The sequence below is a fragment of the Castor canadensis genome, chromosome 19 (genome assembly GCF_047511655.1).
Source record: "Castor canadensis chromosome 19, mCasCan1.hap1v2, whole genome shotgun sequence".
NCBI lineage: Eukaryota > Metazoa > Chordata > Mammalia > Rodentia > Castoridae > Castor > Castor canadensis.
This window is the reverse complement of record NC_133404.1, coordinates 30,159,471-30,175,497: the sequence shown is the minus strand read 5'-3', so window position 1 is coordinate 30,175,497 and position 16,027 is coordinate 30,159,471. Positions and strand designations below refer to the sequence as shown.

At 42.6% G+C, this 16,027-nt stretch overlaps 1 protein-coding gene and 1 pseudogene across 5 annotated transcripts in view; both read right to left on the bottom strand.

Annotated features, from left to right (window-relative positions):
- Adamts17 (ADAM metallopeptidase with thrombospondin type 1 motif 17) overlaps nt 1-16,027 on the bottom strand; it is a 333,323-nt gene that overhangs the window by 90,813 nt on the left and 226,483 nt on the right. For all 5 annotated transcript variants that reach the window (XM_074061615.1, XM_074061617.1, XM_074061614.1 and 2 more), the window contains one exon: nt 5,740-5,820. In XM_074061615.1, the coding sequence (XP_073917716.1) occupies nt 5,740-5,820 (81 nt within the window). The remainder of the gene's footprint in view (nt 1-5,739; nt 5,821-16,027) is intronic.
- On the bottom strand, nt 6,213-14,008 carry LOC141419199 (synaptosomal-associated protein 29 pseudogene; annotated as a pseudogene).

The following is a 16,027-nucleotide window of genomic DNA, read 5'->3' as shown; positions in this document are numbered from 1 at the left end:
TGTTCTATCCATCCTTACAAAAATAACCTCACAATCACTAAGGCTTCCGGGGGACCAATTGCCTAAAAGATACAAACTCTTGGAGGATCCAGGTGAAGGTGGTAGGGGTTTCAATGCCCTTCGACTTTTCTGCAGGTTGGAAATTTCTTCTTGCGGGAGCTCATGCGGACTTGGTTTGAGGAAGCTGTGCAGGCTGATGGGAAGTAGTAGGCAGGGAGAATGAGGAGCTGCTGACCTCTAAGCAACACTCATCAAGAACAACTTGGGGATGCATGTGGACCAGCAGACCCTCACCCTATTCTGAGGGTGCCCTGGCAAGGGGCTCAGGACAAGCCTGTGCCGTCAGGGAGCTGAGAGTTTTGAAGGGAGTTGGATGACAGATCAATATAATAAAATTTTATGTGTTCTATGTTAGAGGCACATCTGGGGCCCAATGTGTATTTGGGGGTTGGCAGGGACAGAGGTGGTGGAGGATGGCTTCCTGGAAGAAGCAGTCTTTGATCTGAGCTTATAAGGCAGGAAGGGAGAAGAGGCAGCCTGGGAATGCACGACAGATCTGGAGGTGGAACCCTTGCTCCTGACACCTGAAGGCCACCATCCATCTTGCCCAGATCAGGGAGGTTGAAGGAGAAGGGCACAGTGCCCTGTGGGGGAGAAGCAAGTAGAAGGAGAATATCTTTCCAGAAATCTGGCTTGGCAAAGGAGGTGAGAGACGGGAGATGGGCTCACAGGAAGGAGGAGGAAGATGACTGTCACTGGACGAGGGAGCATGTGGCCATGACTGGTGAGAGGGAAGAGGCCCCCAGGGAGGACAAGGATGCCAGGACAGAGACTGTTTCCTGTCCTATCACTTTAAGCTCCTGGATCCAACAGTGCCTGACACTGACACGCTGTCACTGAGAACTGGGTTTGGCTCTCACATGTACAGAATAGGCAAGGGATTCCTAGCGATCACCTCCTGGCTGTGTTTCACCATATGCTTAGTGCCCAGAGATGCAGAAGGCTGGGCATGCTCTCCCCTGGGGCTCTGCTCCCCTAGCCTGTGTTTACGCTTCCCTGGCCCTTTTTGTAAAATACTTTAAATTGACTTATTGAACTACAGAGTGAAGACTACAATGCTCCACACCAAAAATCAACCATCTGGGAGGCCAGTACTGGGAAAGGCTGGAAAGGAGCTGGAGGGTGCACCTGAGACCACAGAAACCCACACAAAGAGGTTCCCAGAAAGCCTAGCTCCTGCTGTAGAGTGGCCACAGGACAGTAGCAGCAACTATGATGGAACAGATGGAGGGAGAGCCAGGGAAAGCCCCAGCTGTGCTGCCCTTTGGTCCTTGGAACAGGTCTTGCCTGCCCAGGGAAGGATGGGTGGAGGAGACATTTCAGGACATACAGGAGTTAGAGGAGCCTCTGGGGGTGTGGTCAAGGAATTGGGGAATGGGACATGAGAGAGTCAGGCTGTGGCTACTGGGCTGGGAAAGGTCAGCCTTTGAATGCTGGACAGTGGAGTGCTGGGAACCTCTGGTTCTCCAGGAAATACAGCCCTGATTATAGTGCATGTTGCTACCCATGACATAAATACCCTTACCAATCACCATCAGAGTTCAAGTTGTCCACCTGATGTCAGATGAAAGAGGTGTGTGCTGCTGGCTCTTACAAGCACTCAGGAGTTCTGGGGTAAGTTTCTCTGCAATTTTGTTGAGTGGGCTATGGGAAGGGGAGCAGCACTCCTGACTCCAGAAAGAAGAAATTTTGGTATCCAGACACTACAAATACAGCCTTACTACAACCACTTGTTTCCCAGTGACAAGCAGGGTCACTCTGTCCTCAGAATGGTGGCTCTGGTGACACTCATCCATGTATTCTCAGTGGCAGAGAACAGAAGGCAGAGTTCAGAGCAGCAGTTCAATGTGGAGTCCAAGGATACCAAGACTTAGAGGAGCTGTCACCTCCTGTCCTCTTTGGTGAGCCAGAGCTGCTCTCCTGCCTTCTGTGTGGTGCACAGAGCAGGGTTTGGCACAGCTTGTGTGGCTGTGGCTCCAGGGCACCTCTGTGTAGTGAGTCCTTGCCAAGGTCTTCCAACCTGCCCTGCTCAACCCCCAGGCATAAAAGAGTGTATAAAAGCCTCCTCTGTAAGTATTTTGAGATCAGTCTGCATTTGAAATTAGGATATGGGGACCCAGAAAGGACTCACAGGGCTGATCAAAATGATTACAAATGCTTTGATTTCATAGGCAAATAACAGAGTTCACAACAAAGGGAATTCCTCCAGTGGCTTGATTTTATCTGCAGTATGAAGTTTTTCATGATTTGCTGGGAAGGAGGTTTTCTCTCTCACTGCTTCCACCTGGGCCAGAGGCTGGAGGTTTTAAATCACAGCCTCCAAAACAAGAGTGTATGCTTTTGCAGATTTTGCTCAGAAATCCTTCAACGGGGGGCAGACTCCTGTGGGTCACCACAGGGGTGGACTCACACTGTCCCTTTCCACTACACAGAACAAAACCTGCTTAATGGCCTGGAATACAAGGTCAGGTACTGACTGGGTGTTTTCATCTCAGATGGTCTTCATGGTGGACTTTTACACAACATCCCTGGACTTCTGGGCACTACAGTGCAAGGCAGCAAGCCGTTCCAGGGATCCAGCAGGGTCATTCCTCTTCAGAGCTGGCTGGGGGCTGTTGTGGGTGCTCGCTCTGCCCACATACTTGTCTGTGGCCTGGAGGGGTGCAGAGGCCGGGTGGGACTATTTTTGCCTCTCCCCCTCCTGGATTCAAGTGGAAGACCTAACCTACAGTCAACCCTCTTCTACTCCTGGCCCTGAGTCAGCTCCTTTTATTTCCACTCGGAGTCCTGCCAGCTCTGTTCTGAACTATGGATACAAACTGTAGAGGCGTTTCCTGTTCCAGGTGGTTTTGAGCAGAAAGCCAGCCAGCCAGCCAGCCAGCCAGCCAGCCAGCCAGCCAGCCAGCGTGGGCTGGAGGTAGGTGGGGTGAAATTCTTCAGGAACTGCTCCCAGCAACTATGAGAGTCATTCAGAGTTACGCTGGGTGGACTTCCAAAGCACCCAGCCCCGAGTGGAAACAAGTTCTGTTGGAACTAACTTTAGAAACCTAATGAGAGCGGACCACCTTCAGGCTTGCTCTTGTCCACATGCCAGGCCCCGGAATACTGGGATTATGATTTTTGGGTAAGATAAGAGGACCAAGGCTGGCTCCACGCTCCCACGGAGGTATGGAGTTTCTGGGGAGCTAAGTTGTTCAGACATTTAAGCCAATCATCTTGGAACAGACATCACCATCTCTGACGCAAACACCATGGGCAGGCAGAACATGCATTGTCCAATGAGAAGTCGCCATCAGTCAACCTCTGGTCCTGATTGGACATCAATGAGCAGTAGACAAAGATGAAGTGAGGATTCGCACATGTGCCTGAGCCCCATGGAGGTGCCATTTGCTTCCTACAAAGTCTGTGTAGCAACTCTGCGCAGTGCACTGGGAGGGAGGAGGAAGGACAGACCCAGTCTCCAAAGTGCAGTGAGGCCAGTGACTGGGAGCCACTAATATGAGTGTTGACATTATGTAAACATATGTGGCTCCGGTGGGGACAGGGATGAAAGCCAGCGCCTCTGGGTGCATTCATCAGTCACTTCTTGCCCACCCTAAATCCAGTTTCAGTGAGTTTAGTTTTATTCTAGGATTTAGAAGTTGAGGATTTGAAAGGATTCTGACATCCTTCTGTCATTCTTATATTGCCAAAGAAAAGCAGAGACAGAGAAACCTTTTTTCCTCCAGGCAGGCACATAAGACAGCATCAGGCAGAGGATGGATGGATGTTGGGAAGTTTTGGGAGCCAGGAACGGAAGCCAAAGGATTTACAGGGGCATCTGTTTTTTTGTTTTTGTTTTTGAAGAACCAATAAATAGGCCTCAAAATTAGATAAACTCTTAGAATACACGGATTGTGATTTTTTGCATAAGATATGGGTGCAAGGTGACCTCAGCCTCCCATGGAGGTTCATGGTCCCTTGGGAGTGGCTGCGTCATTCCCAGGTAAGGATGCACTAGTTGGGAAAGGTAACACTAAGTGACACTAGGTGATGGGGCTTCTGATACCAATATTAGTGAAATTGATCCAGTTTCCGTAGGTGGGCAGAAAGAGGAAAGAGGGGATGGCCTCTTTGAGGATTTAGTGAAAACTCTGTCACTCCAAAGAAGCTACCAAAAGTAGCACACGGTCCTGTTTTAGACAGCTTTTACAAGCATTGTTCTATTCGTAGTGTGACAGCTGGGGCAGTTGGGGAGAAGCATACCAGGCTCAGCTGGGACAGAGTCCATTCAGGGGAGGTGGGCCAATGAAAACCCACGTGGATGTCAACTTGAGTCATGGTCTGTCTTACCCTGGCAGCAGGGGCAGCCAGAGCCACGCAGGCAGGCAGGGTGGATGGCAGGTGAGAAGTCTGTGGAGGAGGGGTTGGGGTGGCCTGGGACGTAAGAGCATTCCTCCCTTCTGCCTATTTCTAAGGTGGGTATATGGGGAGAACCTTTTGTGTTTCCCAATTTTAAATAATAGGAATGTGGTCTTTAGCAGACTGTACACTAGTCTGCTAAAAATTTATTTGCTTCCATCTCGTTAGACTTTGAGTTTCTCAAGTAGAGACCATTTCAAAGAAAAGTATAACTATCTTTGCAGGAACATGGACAAACACTTTTTTTTCTATCAGTGATAAAAGATGAAGGGCTTTGTGGGTAACAGCAATATAGCTAAAAGAGTGTGAAATAAGAGATATGTTTTACCTTTTCTTTAAATCTCACACAGCTCATTGCGACATGGACTGAGAGATTACGACAAGAAAGCTCAGGAGAGGGAAGCCTGTGTAGAAGTTCAATCACCTCTAGTTTGAAATTTAACCCAAGCCAGGGATGTGGGATTAAGGTTGGTAGAAAGACCCCATGAGCCAAGAGCTCCTTGGTAGCATTTTTTTTTGGTTTGTTTGGTTCTTTTCTGTGGCCTGCAGAAAGATCAGTCATGTGTGCTCAAGTACCCAGCTGATCTCTGTTGGGATCAATGGTGAGGCTGGAAATTGAGCCTAGGATATGCTCAGGGGGTCTTCTCTAAGAAACGGTGTGACTGAATGATTGTTCTTATGTTCTAACCATGGTTCTGCACATGGCAACAAATACCAGTCTGGAATGGAATCCAATTCTCTAGGTGTTTGGCTTGAAGTCAAAGGAGTTGGTTCCTAGAGACTTGGAACTCTAGGTTTGGGGTACACAGAACTTATTGAAAATCAATGCTGTTTCCATTCAATTTAGGGCTATTTCTCTTTTCCAAGCAAAAGGAGTTACCCCCAGAGCTCCTGACAGCGTGCAGGGGCTTCCTGCAAGATGGGCGATGGACCCACACTGCTTGGGCTAAAGATGTACTGGGTTCTCCTGGGGTGGTGTTGGGAAATGCGTACCTTTCCAAAGTCTCGGAGCTGACCTCACTCTTCTGTCATTTTCCTTCCTGTCCAAAGCTGATGATTCTGATTCTAACTCCCCTCCCTAATCCACCATGGGGGTGGCTGCATTATAGCCAAATATGACAACACTGTCAATGGCTGAGGATTAAGGCCATTACAACTAAAATACAGGTGTAAAGCCAAGGCTGACTTGGGAGAAGGACACTGAACCAAATTTAACAGCTGAATCATCAAAATCGACTCTCAGAATAGAAACTGTGAATCAAGTCACTTTTGTTTTACCCAGAAAACTGTGAGCAGGTTTATCTTCCACCACGCGGATCCTCCGAGCTCCAGCAGGAATGATAGCAGCTTCAATATAACCTGTGAGAACAAAGAACACACAGCTGAACCACAAAGCCACTTAGCATCCTCCCACCCAAATCTACCATGCCTTGCAAGGGTGCAGTGGATTCAGAGACTGTGAGCCTAGACAACTCTAAGAAGTCAAGATAGTCAATTCATCTGGAGTGCTCCTTCTATGGCCAGAATCTTGTGGCCACCTAGTTTCTGGACAGCACCATTTGCATGTGTTATAGGTTGAACTGCACCCCTCCCTCATGCTTCATCTATTGAAACCCTGACCTCTAGCACCTGTGAGTGTGACCTCATTTAGAGATAGGACCTTTGCAAATGTGTTAAAGTGAGGCCATATGGAGTCAGGTGAGCACTTATCCTATATATATATATATATATATATATATATACCTTTTAAGAAGAGAAATTGGCACACAGACACACACACAGGAGAACACCACGAGAACACGTAGACAGAGACTGGGGTGATGCTTCTATAAAGCCAAGGAACACCAAGACTGCCAGCAAACCACCAGAAGTTAGGAAAGAAGCCTGGAGCAGATTCTCCCACTCAGCCTCAGAAGGAACCAACTGTCTACACATGATCTCAGACTTTCAGCTTACAGAATGGTGAGAAAAACTTTCTACTATTTTCATTGCTCATTTTGCTGCTTTGTTTTAGCAGCAAACCAACAGAGCTTGGAATTCTACATGAACGGCACATGCTGGTGCGTGAGTGAGGAGGGCCCCAGTCTCATTCACCTGTTCGAGCTTTGGTGTAGTTTAACTTTTCTCTGAATGTCCATGGGATAACAGCAGAAGCAAAGTGAGTCACCCTACAACACAACTACTGCCATAACATGCTGTACACTGCTTCCTGCCTTGGTCACTTCTACAACTCACACAGTGTGTACTGTTGTCTGTGTCAAGTACTTCTAAGTAGAGAGGGAGTCACCATGTTCTGGCTGCCCACGTGCTGGAAAGGAAGTAGTCAGCGACCATTCAGGGAAGAAAGTACTGAGGCTGTCACAGTGGATGGCAGCCAGTGACCAGAGCACATGAAGAAAGTAATATATTGGTGTTTGGCCACTTTTTAGCATCTTAGTGCATATTAACACACATATTGTCTTATGTGAACTTGATGTTATCTATGCTTTGAAGATATCAAGGACAACTTCAAAATAAACCTTTATGTAAAGTCAAGCAAGCATTGTGTATACGAAGTAATAATACCTTTTAAAACAAGAAGGACCCTCACACCTCCTGAGCCCTGGTGAGTGTGATTCTGATTCAACTGCTCTGAGGTCTTCCATTGTTTGAGAGAAAAACAGCATGAGGATCTCATAGCTGCACGAAGAATACATTAGCACCCTTCTCATGAGGACAGACCATATCACCGCAGGACAGAACAGCATAACCCAATGGGTGGTGGTGTCACATTGTCACAGTGAGCATCTTATCCCATGAGACATGTTCCAGGAGATGCCAAACGTCCCTGGTAAGAATGTGTACCCTTGTTTTGTTTCTGATTGAGTATAATGTGGGTTTAGGGTTATTTATATGGGAATAAAAAATATATAGAATTATAACACACTACCTCATATATAACATACCTTGTGTATAATAGTAGCAGACATCAGGTATTTATCATGCCTGCATTATCATGTTAAGAGTTGTATGAAGAATGTAGGTTGAATTTCACATACACTTTTTCAGCAAGCAAGGGCATCATTATTTTCCTCTTCCTCTGTTAACAGTGCAAGTATAGTTTATTATTATTATTATTACTGTATGTTTTGGCAACATAGGGATTTGAACTCAGAGCCTTGCACTGTTAGGCAGACCCTCTACCACAGTTACATCCCAGCCCTTTTGGTTTTGGTTATTTTTGAGATACGGTCTTGCATTTATGCCCGGTCAGTCTGGACCAGGATTCTATTTATGCTTCCCGTAGCTGGAGTGACAGGCGCACGCCATCACGTCCAGCTTTTACTGGCTGAAATGAGGTCTCATGAACTTGCTGCCCCGGCCAGCCTGGAGCCTCGATCCTCCTGATCTCTACCTTCCAGGTAGCTGGGATTACAGGTTGAGCCACTACACCCAGCCTTATTTTTTCTAGTATCAAGACAACTCACAGGACCAAATGTGGCAGTTCACACTTATAATCCCAGATTATAGGGACACATGGGCAAGAGGGTCATGAGTTTGAGGCCAGCAAGGCGAAGTTAGTGAGACCCTGTCTCAAAAACAAACGTGCTGGGGTATGGCTCAGGGTACAGCGCTTATCTACCAAGCACGAGGCCACAAGTTCAACCCGTACTGAAAACACCACCACCAGGTAAACCTTACTTGGCCATAGATATCATTATTTTTAATGCGACACTGAGTTCTCTTACATTAGAACTAATGCTGTATCACTATCATATTTAGAACCTTTGCAACCTCACTTGTAAAAATGGACTGTAATTTTTGGGGGTGTTTTCTCTACTGAACCTGGTTTTGATATCAAAAGTAGTCTTACTTTAATAAAACATATTTCTGAGCTGCTTCAGTAATAGTTTATCTAGATTGTTTTTTTTTTCCCCAATTTTGTGGAGTGTCCCAGTTGAGAATTTTTCAATTTCTTTTAAACTAGTTTAAAATTTATAGACTTCAACAAAGTAATCTCTTATGATTAATTTCCTCTATATTCCCCCATCATTTTGTATCTTATATAATTTAACTTTCCACCCCTCTTTTGTTCACTGAATGAGAAAACAGTGGAGCCATATAGTTTTCACTTCTTTGTCCTTTGAACTACTAGTAAACTTTATTCTACTGTTTTCTGGTTACCTTTTATATTTCTGTTGGGTGTTGTATTAGTTGTAAATGAAACATTTTAGTTCCTGGATATTAAGAGATAAGGAAATCTACATAATAACACTGTGCTCCACTTCTATCCATTTTAAATTTTAATTAAATTACTTTTACATCATGTTAGTTGATGACATCTATCTTTTGTGTTCTAAGGCAGTACCCATAGTTGCTCTAGTTTTAGTTCAAAGGATGAGTTTAATGTTCATTATATGTTCTTTTGTCAATTTCTCTATTCTTGCTTGTCCTCAGTTTGTTCCCTTTGAGATAGGCTTGTGAGAATTATATTTTCTGAAATATGGCAAAAATTGCTATATCTTGCTCTTATACTTGAATACAGTTTGGTATAGAATTCTGGGGTCACACTTAACTTTCTCTGGGGCTGTTTTAAGAGTTGTTCCACTCATGATAAAAGCGAGAGCACCCAAGGGAGGGGTGAGGATAGGTAAGACACCTAAAAAATTAGCTAACATTTGTTGCCCTTAGCACAGAGAAACTAAAGCAGATACCTTAAAAGCAACTGAGGCCAATAGGAAAAGGGAACCAGGAACTAGAGAAAAGGTTAGATCAAAAAGAATTAACCTAGAAGGTAACACCCACGCACAGGAAATCAATGTGAGTCAATGCCCTGTATAGCTATCCTTATCTCAACCAGCAAAAACCCTTGTTCCTTCCTATTATTGCTTATACTCTCTCTACAACAAAATTAGAGATAAGGGCAAAATAGTTTCTGCTGGGTATTGAGGGGGTAGGGGGAAGAGAGAGGGGGTGGAGTGGGTGGTAAGGAAGGGGGTGGGGGCAGGGGGGAGAAATGACCCAAGCCTTGCATGCACATATGAATAATTAAAAAAAAAAAAGAGTTGCTCCACTGAATGTGACTGTGGTAAAGCCTGGGGGCAATCTGATGTTTCTATATTATTAGTTTACCTAGAATTTGAATCAAAGGGTTCTTATCTTTAATTAATGGTTTTGTATCAACTTTTCCTGGGACACAGGCTATGTTATCAGAATCTGTAAGAACTGGTTCCAGGACCCCCTGCAGATACCAAAGTCTGCAAATGCTCAAGTCCCTTACATAAAATGGCATAGTGTGTTCATAGAACCTTCACTCCCCTTCCCCATACACACATACTTCAAATCATCTCTAGATTAGTTATAATGCTTGATACAATGTAAATGCTATAGTGGTGGTTGTGATACTGTGTTACTTTAGGGGACGACAAGAAAAATACCTGTTCAGGGGTTATACAGACACAATTTTTTCTCTGAACATTTTCAATCCATAGTTGGTTGCAATCGTGTTTGGTTTTGGTGGTACTGGGGTTTGAACTCAGGGCTTTGTGCTTGGAAGGCGGGCACTCTGCTGCTTGAGCCACTCCTCCAGCCTGGTTGGTTGCAATCTTAAGATGCAGAACCAACTGCATGACTAATTTTTTCTGGTGTTATTTGTTTGGTTTTCTTACAGAGGGACATCAAATTATACATGTTTGATTTCCTACATCTTCCACGGTGTTTTTTGACACTTCATTTCCACACTGTGCTGTTTTGTCACAGTCCTGTTCTCTGTGCTGTCACTGTGTTTTCAGAAGGGTTGATTTTCTTTGCTTTCACCTGGACTTGGTGATGGATTCCTACATTTCTTCTACTTCTCTCCTGAGCGTCACTAAGTTATGCGTCCTCCCCTCTGTTGCTTCGTTGTCCCATCTTCCTTGAAGCCTTGTATCTTAGCTATAAACTTTTATTTTATTGAGGCTGTTTTTGAACCCATTTTTGCAATTTATGGCAAACATTTGGTCACAATTTTCATCTTTTTCTTGATATCCTTTTGCTAGTATTATTTCTGAATCAGTCATTTGTTTTTTATTGTCATTTTAACCATTTTTTATTGCAGTATACTTGTATAGATCCTGTGCTGGTTCTCTTTCAAAATTTCTTATTATTTTTAAAAGTAAGGCAAGTTCCAATTGCACCAGCTACTTCCAGGAAGTAGGATTTTGATGGGAGGGACAAGAAAGTGCTGTGGGCAGTAACAGGGTTTTTCCCCTGGTTTACATTGAAATTTGCTAGAACGCAGGTTTATGTATACCAGTGAGCTCATTTTCATTTAAAAAACAATTTACGTATTTTAAATTTACAGAAAATACACATGAACTTATTGTCTTAATGTCATAATTTTAAGAATGCAGGCAAATCTTAAGTCCTCTTTCCTGCTGGAAACATCACTGTCAGTTAACTATGTATTAACTCATACATCTTACTATTTATATACATATATCTACACAAATAAAAATACACTGCAATATTTATATTTTTCTATGCTTTACATATACATTAGGAACAATAAACTATATTATGCTACATTTGTTATTTTTAAAAATGTTATGTCTTAGATCATATTAGTTATGTACAGTTCTGCTTCACAGTTTTGTTTAAACTGCTATGCAGCTGATATAACTAGTCCCTTGGTGGTAGATATTTAGGTTATCAAATGCTCACTGTTAGAAACAATGGTATATGATGTAGAAATATGAACGCTAAACTCCCCAAATAGCAGCAAACTTAATTATATTATATAGAATAATCAAATGACTTATTCTAGGAATGAAAAGTAATCCACCACACAAGGTGGATTATCCCAACTGGTGCAGAGTAAACACTTGACAAGTGCAACTAAGAAGCGAAGGGAACAACTTTAACCTGGTAAGAGGGCCACTGTGAAAAACCTACAGCTAACAACAAACCTAATGGTGAAATTAGGGAAATTAAGATCAGGTACAAGAAAAAGATGTTTCACTAACTTTTTTTTTCTTTTTCATTGCAACAAAATATCTGAAGATCCTCTCTATTATAAGGTTTTCAAAGACATGTTAAATTACTAAACAATAAATCATTTTGTGGGAGTTTAGAGACTTTGAATCATTTCATCCCCATGGAGAATTCCATCTCTGTCTTTAGAATTGTTGAACTTTTCTTTCTGTGCTTTTTATTTTGACATCTCATTTGTCCAGAATGTCATCATTCTCCTCAATTTCCATCTGCATCCCCAGCGCAATGTCCTTCAGATGGCCTGGTCCTAAGGGCAGCTCATCAAGGTTGCTGTCGACTTCTGATGATAGACTCGAAGGTGCAGGTTCTTCCGGCAAGCCTCAGTACTCACAGCAGAACCAGGCCTTTGGGGGATTGGGTCTACATCATTCAGCCTTCTGAGGGTTGGGTGGCTGGCCTGGTTCTTTGCCTCCTGTTATTTGGATTTATAGCGTCCTTCAAGCTACTGTTGGGATAGGGGGTAGGGGTGCCATTCTGTTCAGGTGGGGTCTCTGCTAGTTTGGGTTTGAAGTGATTGACAAACCCCCTAAATACACTCTTAAAGCTGTTGATGGTTTCTGGCTGGTCTTCAAATCTTGGTCCACCTTGTCCACCATCCTTGTGCATTCTAGTACTCCTCACTGCCAAAACAGTTCCTCAGAAGAGGTGACTCTGACCTTCTAGGACTTGTACATGAAGGACACTGACCTGCTGGTGCTGGCAGCTGTGACCTTGGCCCTGCACAGCACCTCCTGTCACAGGTACTGCTGCCTGTCCATGGATGCGTCAGACCAATCGAGGAGGTCACTCCCTGGGGCTACCGGGTGTCCTCGTCCTCACTGTTGAAAGTATTGTAGCTTTTGCGGTAGGCAGACATGATGCCTGCTCTGGTCTAGATCACAGAAGGAGCTGTCTTGCTATTTCTATTCAAATTGTACTAGAAGTACTGTCAACAGCAATTAAGCAAGAAAAATTAAAGGGCACACAGGTGGGAAAGAAAGAAGTAAAATAATCTCCATTTACAGATGCCAGCATCTTCCGCACAGAAAATCCTGAGGAATGTGCTAAAATAGCTATTAGGGTAGGTTGAGAAGGTTGCAAGATACAAGGTCAACAGAAAAAACTCAACTGTATTTATACACGTTAGGAGTGAACTGGGAAAATGAAATTAAGTTGATTTAAGTGACATCAAAAAGAATCAAACACTTAGGAATAAATTTAAGAGAAGATCCTCAGGGCTTGTACACTGAATACTAGGACACATTGTTGCGAAGGACTGAAGAAGGTCTAAGTAAATAAAGACATCCTATGTTTGTGAATTAGATTTAGTAACAGGAATGTACAAATTCGCCTATGGATTTAATGTAACCCCTACCAAAATTCCAGCCGGTTTCTATGTTTGGCAAAAATGATAAGCTGATCCTAAAATTCACATGTAAATGTAAGGGACCCAGAAGAGTCAATACAATATTTCAAATGAAGTTGGAGGACCCACACTTCCTGATTTCAAAACATTTTAGCTTATGAAGACATGTCATTGTAAACTGACACACCATGAAATTTAAAGTTCTTCATGGTTCCTTTTATTAAATACTAAAAATGAAAATAACTCCATTTTGGCTAGCCACACTAAGACAGTGTGACACTGGCATTAGAATAGCTATTTCTACCAATGGGTTGAAAGTCCAGATATAAATCATTTGATGATTATTTAAAACAAAGGTGCTTAGACTATTCAGTGGGGGAAAGAATAGTGTTCTCAACATTTTGGGATAACAGGGTATCCATACACAAAAGAATGAAGTTGGACTCCTATCTCCTATCCAAAAAAATTAAAATAGATTCCAGATTCTAAATGTGAGAGTCAAAATTCTAAGAAGAAAACATAGAAGTAAATCTTTGTGTCCTTGGGTAAGGCAATGCTTTCTTAAATATTACACGAAATCCACGAGCAATGAGAAAAATAGATATTTTGGTTTATATCAAAGTTTAAAACTTTGTGCTTTGAAGGGCACCACTGAGAAAGTGGAAAGACAACACGCACACTTGCAAATCTTTTATAAGGTATCTAAATTTAGAATATATGAAGCTTAAAACTCAAGAAAATGATAAATAATCCAATTAAAAATAAGTGAGTAAATTGTAGGTATGTATGATAATATTATAAAGAAACCCATTTAAAACTTGGAAGAAAAATAAAAAAGGGGGGATGGGTAACAAGAAAGACTAATAGAGGAGATGAGTATGATCAAACTATATCATATACATGTATAGAAACAGCATAATGAAGGCTGGTGGAGTATCTCAAGTGGTAAAAGTGCCTCCCTAGCAAGTTGTGAGGCCCTGAGTTCAAACCCCAGCACTGCCAATATACGTATATACACATATATGTATGTGTATATATATATATACATATATACAACATGTACACAATATATATAGTATATACATACATACAATATACATATGTACACATATATACAATATATTACTATATTATATATACATATGTACACATATGTATAAAGATATAAATATCATAATGAAATCCCCTACATTGTACATTGTACACTATGCACAATGAACGTGAAAAAGAAAAATAAAAATGATTTTTAATAGACATTTGTCCAAATAAGATGCATACATGCCAATAAATGCATGAACACAGGCTCAGCATCATTAGTCTTAAGGAAACTCAAAGCAAAACCGCAGTGAACTAGCACTTCATAGCCACTCTGATAGCTCTAACAAAAAGACAAGAAGTGCTGGAGAGAATGTGGAGTTACCATGAGAATCACTGAGTCTAACCTATCTGCAGTTTAAATGTTAAGTGCACTGCTAAGTTGTCCTCCAATGGTTTCAGGAATCAATAAGCCAACCAATACTGTATGAGAGTTCATGTTTACAGACAGACTTCTACATACTTGAATGATCAATCTCAGTGTTTGCTGTCCAACAGATGAATCTCTTGCACAGATTTAATTTGTTTCCCCACTATCAAGGAGGCTTAGGATCTTAGTCCACACTTATTAACCATTTGCTTTTCCTCCTTAGCTAATGGCCTTGCTCATAATCTCTGCTCATCTTTCTACCATCTTTTATTTAATTGACATTCAGGAGTTCATACATTTAAATATATTAATATGTATTTGATATATTTTGGACCTAACCTCTTACTAGACACATTGCAAACATTTTTTTCTCAGTCTATCATTCGTTGCTCCCTTTTCTTAGGGTGTTTTTTGGTGGTACTGGGGTTTCAACTCCAGGTCAAAGGTTTGAACTCCAGGTCATGCACTTGCTAGGCAGGCACTCTACTGCTTGAGCCACAGCTCCAGATAAAACCTTTTTCTTTTTTGACAGTGCTAGGTATTGTGCACGCTAAGCAAGCACTCTACCACTAAGCTACATTTCCAGCCTTCTTACAATGACTTTTACTGCAAGACTTTGATAGTCACAGTTTTAATTTTTGAGACCTCCTTACTGCTCTCTGATCATTACTTCTCATGTTCTTGTTTTATGGATCCAATAGCATCCCCCTTAAATCTTTCTGATAAAAAAGAATTGGTTTTACAAATAGTTATTAAGAGACTTTGGACTTCTGTGATTTGACTTATCTTGGTTTTGCCATGGGTAATTTTTGGTGTATGTTGGTATTTCCCACTTGCGTTGCAGACTCTTTTTCCAGAAAGAGGCCAAGGACAGGTAATCTGTGTAGATGGGAGAGGCCTGCTCAGAGTTAGAACTGGCTTTCTGCTGGGACATGGGGAGTTGTTATAAGTTGGCAATCAAAATGCCAGAACACAGAAAAGTTTGCTAGAGGCACTCTGTCATGTGCTAGCCACCCAGTACTTCTTGGTCTTTCTCTGAAAACATTGGTAGGAATACATTTCCCTGATCCCCAAACCTATGACCACATGACTCACTCTCAACAGTCACGTGTGAGTGAAAATGCCCTGTGTCACTTCCACAAGGGAGTTTTCACAGCTTCCAGGCCTGGTCTGCCATATTTCCTGCCAAGGTGACGTGGCGTCACGTGAAGGCATTAATCAAATCCCTGCCAGTCTACAGCATGAGTGACACTATGAAGAGTCTCCCGCACTGCAGGTGGGCAGACTAAGCAGAAAACAAACCATTGCACTAAGTCACTGAGATCTGTGGCACAGGTATCATTTGCTCGCTAGTACACTGAAACAAAACCAAGCACACCGATTCTGATTCATCCACACGTGAACTTCCACCTGAGAACTTCCACCTCCTCAGACCTGTAAAATATTTCCCTTGGATTCAGTTTCAGGTGATCTTGGGAAGACAAGGAAGTCAGTACACGTTCTATCACCCATGGAGAGAAAGCTTACCAGTATCCTTCAGTCTTGACAGCAAACACAACCCTGGATGTTTACAAAGAAATGTTCTACTCTCCTTGATGATGAGAGAGAATTCACAGATGTAAACACAGCCCAGTCTGACGGCAGCCGTTGCTTGATGTTTGTACCCTGATCCATCCTGGCCCCTGGCAGGATGAGTTTAACCAACTGTAAAGTCCTCCAAGCAGGCTGCCCTCTGTCTTTGCACC